The sequence below is a fragment of the Hakea prostrata genome, chromosome 7 (genome assembly GCF_041222555.1).
Source record: "Hakea prostrata isolate BN-2017 chromosome 7, UWA_Hpros_2, whole genome shotgun sequence".
NCBI lineage: Eukaryota > Viridiplantae > Streptophyta > Magnoliopsida > Proteales > Proteaceae > Hakea > Hakea prostrata.
Window position 1 is genome coordinate 42,715,854 of NC_142606.1, and position 8,718 is coordinate 42,724,571.

The window sequence follows — 8,718 nt, forward strand, 5'->3', positions numbered from 1 at the left end:
AGGAAAGTACTCAAAACCATTACTACCACAATGATCATGGAAGCTAAAAGCAAAAGATTGGTGAACATGTAAAATAGACAGTGTTGTGTCAAGACCTTTTTGGTGCTACTCGAGTAGTTGGATGACCTCTTAAGAGCTTCTTCAATGTTACCCGAGTAAGAGTATGACTTGCGCTCACAACGAAAGTTAGAGCATCCCAACCAAGTGTAAGTTGGGGAACCACCTCCAGCACTCAAGATAGTCTAGGCACAACAGTTAAAGGCTTTGACAGGGTTCTTAGAGCATGAGAAATAGTAGTAGATAGTTCTTCATACCTTGCAAGTTTCTTGAGTTGAGTTTGTGTTGAGGTTACTCTAGACGGTTACTCCATGGATTTCGTCCACTTAATGAGAAATGGAGTGAGTTTCCTTAGAAAGCACATTCTCATTCTTTTGTGTTCCCTTAATGGACTTGTTACTCCGAGAGTCAATGCCCATACTTCGTTATGGGAGTACGGAGCGATTACTTCCCCAATTGACCCCTTTGACTTAGTATTTCTTTAAAGACTAATCTGAACATGGTTCTCTAGATTTGGAGTACTTGCTCCCTAACCCAGGTCCTTCCTGAGTGGGGGTCTTCACATTTATCTGGATAGGATCCTTCATGCTTACCCCAATAGGAGTTCTCCATACCTTACCTGATATGGGTTCTTCGTGCTTTTCCTGTTCTACCCCGATAGGGGTTCTTCATGTCGACCTCGACAAAGGTTCTTCATATCTACCTCAATAAGGTTTATTCATATCTACCTCGACAAAGGTTCTTCACATCTCCAAATACTTGTGCTTACCAACGTTAAAGTGTGCAAGGGTACTAATGAATTTTTAAATTGTATCAACTAGAGGATGGGACTTTTTGGGATGACAAAATCCAAACTCTTACCATAGGGCACCTAAATAATGCAACTCTGCTGGAAGCACAAGAGGAATCAAGACAGCAGGAGACTATGGAATCAAACTAAAAGCAATATGGTGTGATGAACAAACTATCTAATCTATCACACAAGGAAATTGGAACTAGATTTGGCCTCTCAAACTAGTCTCCACCGTAGCAGACCAAAGCCATTGAAATTTTTTGCTTTTAAACCACACCAAATCAAGCAATGGTTCTTGAAACTAAATTCGGCAAATGACAAAAATATTATGCCAACATGTAAATGTAAAACAACCCCTTTATATATTTAAAAAAAACAACAGCAACAACAACTGTCTATAATGAAACTCTATCAATTATAAAAATAGTACATCGTGGGATCTTGGATCAATGACCTTGGAATATCAGTCATGGAGCGACATTTATAGGATGCATGGATCGAGCTAGTGTATTCTTCCTCGGCACATAGGAAAATCTTTTGAACCACACTACAAATTTTCCTGCATTCACCAAAAATGGAATTAAAACTCTTGAACAACCATCAGTCTATGTTATATATGATATCAAGGCTGGAATATAAATTATTTGGGTTCCTAATACTTGACCTCAAAGGATAGTCACGAAGCAAAACATTAGATCTCTTTCATTGTCCATAAATTTAAATACCGTTCACTCTCTACTTTTGCTACTTTCCTTCGAATTTGAACATATGATCAAGCTCACGAATGAATCCATCATACCCATCGATAAAAATTATAAAGTTTAATTTGCAGTGCTAATAAGTATGTGAATCCAAATGGCATTAGGACATTAATTACCTCGATTAACTGTTTTGCTGGCATTCTTGCATTCCTCACTAGCATTACCATCTTTGAAATCAGATGGCTGCAAATTTTGTTGAATCCTTGAAGAAGCTACAATGAAGTGGTTTTCCTCACCTCTGCTCAGGTTTCACTCCTTCAGCTTCAGCCTTGATTATGAACCTCATGCCAACTGCATTGGGGGCTTCGACTGATGTTATACATCAATCATCAGGTATTATGAATTTCGAATGAATTGTTCTATTGAAAACATGGACAAAAGTATAATGATCAGACAATTAGAGCTTCCACACAAAACAGCTAAACCGACAAATCCATCTCCAAGCATAGATCAATTATTACTTACCTAGGTCAGTAATAGATAGTGAACCTGGTATGGGAAGACATGGCATTAAAAACAGGGCCAAGTACACCAGCTGCATGCTGTGTCTAGACATGAGGGCGTAGGCACAACACGCTAGTAACATGAATCTAACCATAAACTAAAAAGGTAAGTATGAACAAATTATTAAAACTAAAGCAAATGCCATGTGACCATTGAAGTAATCATTGTAGATTGATAGCATCGCCTATATCAAGCTTCTTGGCACCGACAAATGTACTCCAACAGGTGGTAAACATGTGGCACCCTGATTGTCCTACAACAAACAAAAAGCATGCATTTTAGAATCTTTGGATGGAAGAAAGAAAAGTAAAAAATAGGGTTTTAAGGAAGAAGCATTGGTATGTATATAAGACTAGTAAACCATTTGCCAAATGAACCATAAATTATAAATAAGAACCCAAACAAATTGAGTTCGCACGTAAGCCACAACATAGTACCCAATATTAATGCTTGAATCTTTCAAAAGACCTAATTAACAAATAACAAAGATAATGCAATACATCCACAAAAAACATGGGTGAAGTGCCAAACTACCCCATGTAAATCAAGCGTCACAAGACCTTGTGACGGGGTTTTGAGGGACATATCCTATGACAAGAAATGAGATCAGATATTACATGATCATCATTATCAAAAATCATCAAAAGAAAACACTGAAGAACATAGGACTCCAGAAAGAATGAATATTGTTCTTAATGAAACTATAGAGATATGGAAGTACTGACCAGAGGTGGTAGACATTCCTCAGCATATTTCTTTGGAATGGTTAATCCACCATGTATGCTTATATCTGATGTAGTCAGTCTTTTGTAGGAGTATACTCTAGTTCTTTGAGGTTGAGGACCACCCACAACTTCCAATTTAAGTGCCTTTTTGCTGAAGGGCACACAATATAAACAACATAAGACAATATCATAACAAATGTAGATAAACTAACACTAAAACCAAATTCAGCAAAGCCGAAGGCAATACCACCATTCCGGATATTAGTGTGATATCTGCAAATAGATCATCATGTTTCCTTCGACCTACAAAATCATATAAATTTGGATTAAGGTTGGATTTGGATTTAATAGACCAGCTACATGTGCACAAAAACTTGATTCTATTTAACCATAAAAAGAAAATAAATTGACCCTATACATTAGCAAAAACCAATTCAATTTTAAAAAACACATGCAGGAGCATGCACATGCAAGGTTGAAAACCCAGAACACATTCTGACAAGTCTCACTTTCAATCCGACTAAACAAGATTTGGAGCCTTGGAGAAACCATGATAAGGATACCTTTCACTGGATGTTAACAATTGTGCATAGCATCATCGATGGTACGTTAAAGGCATGACTTCCATCAGCAAGGTCAAAGATAGGTTCATCAATTGTGAATGTAGTAACCTAAATGAAATCCCATTTTAGTACTTAGAAACAAATTACATAGGAAGTAAATTAATCAAAAACCTACTATTTGGAACACATTTAAATTAGCTATTGAAGATTTATGTAGGAAGAACAGAACCTGTTTGATATGTCCTTGGGGAAAGTAAAAGATCTTCTCCCCAATGCAAGGAATAGACATGCTGATGCCCGCACATTTGTCCCACAATGCAACATGGGAAGTTTCTTGCTTCAGCTGAGGTGAAAATAAAAAAATAAATGAAACAGAAAAAGAGAAAGCTGTTTCCTCAAAGTTCAAAAATAACAAAGAAGTTCTTTGTCCGTGAACCCAAAAATAGAACATGATGAACCAGAGAAAATGAGTATTATAGAAGATCCTACTGAACAATCAAAGAGACAAAACTCAGTGAGACTACAACATCAAATGACATCATATTGAAAAAAAAAAAGGAAGATTCCAATTAATAATAATAATAATAAATTGAAGTCACCTTGGTTAGTATCAGTGATTCTGGGGTTGACCTCCTGCCTGCTTTCTGTTGCCATTGCACCTAAGAGATAAAATAAATACAAAATGGTATAAGAAAACAAAGACTACTATAGGAGATGCAAGTAGGGCTCTCCAAGCTTCTCAACTTACTTGGACCAACATAGAGAGAGGTTTTCACTCATAATAATTAGGTATCTTACAGAACACTCAATATGGGACTTCCACCATCATCTATACCTCCACCCTCACACACAGGTCCCTCGTTTATACCAGAAAACTGTTACATCTCTTTCTCTCTCACCTCATTTTTACCTCTTTTCTTCACTTTTATTTGACATTTATTGATGGTAGTCCATACTCCATTAGTTCCATTGTTTATCGATGGCAATCCATACTCTGTTGGATACACCATTATTGCCGGCAATCAATAGCCTGTTAGTTGAATCCAATTAAATCATCAATTTTTTTCGTTTCGTTTTTCTCAAAAAGTTCCTTAAAAGTGTTCTTTATGGTAAAATGATGAATGATAAATTTCTTTAGACTTTTTTGGTAAAGTCAAATTTCTTGAAATTGGACACGTAATTATGGGAGAATTGATAACCCATATGGTGCTAACTCCCAGTATGTTAGTAGCTCATGTTTTGCATGTTGATCAAGTGTTCATATATTTAATGTTTAAATCATAATTTCAAATCTTAGAAATAACCTTTCCCAAAATAGATGTATATGGCATATATTTAACCCCCTCAATGGGTCTAGAGGATCCTACTAATTATTGCAAGTCTTGTCAACTAATTAAATATGATTAATTAAAGAGAAGTTTTCTTAAGTTAGAATAAGTAGTCAAGAGTATCTCTTTCTTCACAAAGAAAATGGTTATATTGCCTTTCTATGTATGGTCTTTTGCTGCCCACCCCTCAAGAAGTGTTACCCAAAATTCATGCCACCTTTTGAGTTATCCTATATATCAATTAGATAGATCCCCTTTAGGTTGAAAAGACATCCCTTGCCATTAAAAAGTTATAGTTAAATGTTAATGAAATCGAGTTTAATTGTTTAAGAATTTTTTTCTTTCTTTCTTCATGTATGTCTAAGTTGGTTGCACAAAACATCTCTATATACTCAAACTGGTGAGCTAGCATAGAAACATTACCAATCGTATACTTAGAATCATATATCATCAACTGATCCACTTACACAAAAGTTAATAAAGGTTGACTATTCTTCAAATGTATATGGATGCTTGGGATGAAACAACCTTAATAAAGGTTAACCCAAAACCTTACCTAACCAAACCAAGACCAGTTAGAACTAGGATAGGGTTAGAATACCCTTGAAATGACCAAGCATAGGTTGAGAGTATATTAGGTCTGGATTGAGTTGAGCATGGATTCAGTTGACGTTTCAATGATTTGGCTAGGGTATCGTAGCCCAACCCAACCCTATCTCGAATGTCTAGGATTTCAGAAAATACTTTTAAATAAAGGAGCGGCGATCGGAAACTTAATATTTTGGAATTTTTAAAGTTCAAACTCATTGGAGGAAATGACCCAATTAATGCGGGAAGGTGGATAATGTATTCGATTAAAGGGACACGTCATCACTCTAATTGTCACCAACATATTTTACTATACTAGCTGTCACCAACAAAATCAGATTCACATTCACTCTTGTTGGTGACAAAATAATAACACTTTTAGTTAGAAAAAATCAGATTTCTTTATGATAACACTACAAAACAAAGGCAACTTCTCCAAACTAATATAAGAAGTGGCTAGAACATAGTACAATATTAAGTCTAAAACATACCTCACTCTAAATTCAAACAAAACACTACCGTTTTTAATCAGAGGTGGTAGTTAAATGCTGTTTCATACTCCTTAGAGAGGGAAAAAACATCAAATATTACTGCCATTTATATTATTAATATATTCTCTTTTAAGCTATTGAACATTATCTCACACATACAAAATATGTTCTAGATTCTGAAACATCAATTACGTGAATAGGAAACAAACAAACCTCATAATCATCTGGTAAAACGTTGATCCGATGTCCATATCCATCTTTCGTATCATTGTTTTGCTGAGATAGAAATATCATAATTACTTACTTTGTATGATCTAATATGGCGAATAAAATCAGATAGGAACTTATGAAGTAATTAGATGAAAATAACTAATACTACCTTGTTATAACAAGGAATGGGAGGCGACTCTTCTAGATGGAATTCCTCGTCAATGATTTTTATGATGTGCCAAGTGATAGAGTGCTTTGGCCCCATATCAATCATCTGCAAAACAACTATAAAGTTAACTCAATCTATTGAACAAAATCTAATCATCCACCAAATAGATCTTTAGTCCCACACCTCCATGGAGGAAATTAACTCAAGAGTTCTAGTTTTCAATTCATCAGGCTCTCTAATTTGCCTTCGATGAAAAGGAACACATTGATTTTATCAATATGATTGAAGTCCTTGATGATGAATCATGAAAGAATGGACGCGAGTGAGTCTCAGAAGAAGGAAATGGGGTTTTCAGAGGCAAAACAAAATCAGAATTCATACCTTGGTGAGTATTAAGGAGCCAAAGGGATGAAGGGAGCTACCATAGAAGATGCAGATCAGATTCCTTCCTCGAGCGGCTGGGGTTATACTGTTGAATGAGACACTTCCTTGTTCCGAAACATAACATTTTATAGTCTAAACCTCTAGGGTTGGCAGGATGCAAATCTGTTGGGTTTTTATTAATCGGCTCAACTTTGGTTCGGGTCAAGAGGATGTTGTAGTGAACCGAAACTGAACCTAAAACCATCTTGGTTCTGACGTTTGGCAATTTAGCAGAACTGATATTTTGTTAAGATTCCTATTCGAATACTCCTGATTCCAAAATTGAAACTCAAATTTGTGAACCCAAAAATACAAATCTAAGAATTTTAAAAGGATGGAATTTAATCGAGGGAAAGATGTACAGAAAATCAATTCTGGCATACGAATACCTCATCGCCAAATGAAATGTTTAATCTTGGGTGCAACTGACATATTCTAGATGCAATTCCAAAAAAATCTAGTCTTTAAGACGAAGGAAGTGAACCACAGAACTCAGTATAAGCCAGGTAATAAGTCAATCGTACCATGAAAATGATCTGCTTGTTTTTACTTCGATGCTCTTATTGGCATAAGAGAAACTAAATATTCGTTAGCCTTTTACTTTTAATATTAAAATACTTTTTCCATATTTCAATGGAACATAATCTCAAAAATTAGAACCCCTAGTGAAAACATCATCTTCTGTTGATACTCCTAAGAATACTCTTTATTGGCTTTTCGGGCCTTTTTTGCTCATTGTAGTGTACTAGTAGTGCCTTGTGAAATTTCCAATTTTTTCCACCTTTTGTTTTGAGGGCTTATCATATTTCTTTCTTAGGTGGCTTGTGTAATTTTCTTTTTCCTAGAAAAAATCAATAACCCAAAAAAAACAATTTACTATATTTTTTGAAGGAAAAATTATTTATTCTCCCCAAAAAAGAAAATTTTATTATTTTTTATTTACAATTTTTCTAAATTTATTTATTTATTTTTTTTTTTTGGGCAATATTTTCCTAAATAGCTTGCACACAAAGAAGAGGAGCAAGGAGCCTTATAGAAAGGTAAGTAAATCGCAAGTAGCCTTTTAGAAAGGTAAGTTAACCTTTAAAAATATTTCAGTTGCATTGGAATTAACAAATATGTTGCATACTTTGGTTAGAGGGGCTGGGATGGGTTTGAAACTTGACATTAAAAGCAACTATCATACCTTGTCTTCGAAATTTTTTATTAGATATTTTGATGAGTTTGGGGTCTTAGGGTGCGGTGGATTCATGAGTTACTGGCAACCTCTAAAATTTCTATTTTACTAAGTGGGGGCTAGTTGGTTTCTTTGGAGTGGAGAGCAGTTTGCGTCAAGGAGACCCTATTTTGCCCTTGCTATTTTTATTTGCTGAAGAAGTCCTACGTAGGGGCATACGTGCAATGATAATTGAGGGGAATCCAAAATTTTTGTTTGGTCCAACGGGTATGGAGGTTCCCTCTTTTCTAATGTATGTTGATGATGTCTTCATTCTTGCTAATTCATCTCCGATATATGTCAAGGCCTTAGTAGAATTTTTGAGTAAATATGAAGAATGCTCCGAGCAGCAAATAAATTTGGAGAAAAGTAAGCTTGTTCATCGTAGGATAACTCCTCATAGAAAACACTTGATTGCAGAGCTTTTCCATATTTTGATTACTCACTTTTCCACAAGATATCTTGGGGTGGATATTTTTAGAGGAAGAGTTGAACAAGGCTGCTGCTAGTGTCTGTTAGAAACGTGGGTGTGTGTGTGAGAGTGAGAGTGGAGACAGGGATGACATGGTTTGGTTGTTTTGTGCAACCGACGTCCATGGGAATAATTAATTGTACTTCCTTAATTTAGTGATTCTATTACATATATACACTAGAGCCCTTGTTCATCACAAGTCCATCACACTTAGACTTTAGAGTTCTGTTTACACAAGTATAGCTAGAGGTACTAGGGTTTGAGTCCAGTCCATACCATTAAACCTATTAAGCCCAATTGGAATACACGTATCCATAAATAGAATAATAGAATCTAGGGTAGAGTGAAATTAGGGTTTAGAAAAAAAGATGATAAGAGGAAGTAAAAGAGAGACACAAGACTTTTACGTGCTTTAGTT

At 35.5% G+C, this 8,718-nt stretch overlaps 1 protein-coding gene across 1 annotated transcript; it reads right to left on the reverse strand.

Moving 5' to 3' along the window:
- Window positions 1-276: 276 nt before the first annotated feature.
- Window positions 277-6,683, reverse strand: LOC149011222 (auxin response factor 25-like). Its single transcript, XM_089162895.1, has 10 exons — window positions 6,571-6,683; window positions 6,190-6,294; window positions 6,024-6,086; window positions 4,003-4,062; window positions 3,633-3,746; window positions 3,404-3,511; window positions 3,088-3,143; window positions 2,841-2,991; window positions 1,728-2,368; window positions 277-1,409 (listed from the first exon to the last, which is right to left on the reverse strand). Exons 2-6 carry the CDS (start codon window positions 6,292-6,294, stop codon window positions 3,407-3,409), a joined length of 447 nt encoding a protein of 148 aa, XP_089019021.1. The 5' UTR covers window positions 6,571-6,683; the 3' UTR covers window positions 277-1,409; window positions 1,728-2,368; window positions 2,841-2,991; window positions 3,088-3,143; window positions 3,404-3,406.
- Between the last annotated feature and the right edge of the window lie 2,035 nt (window positions 6,684-8,718).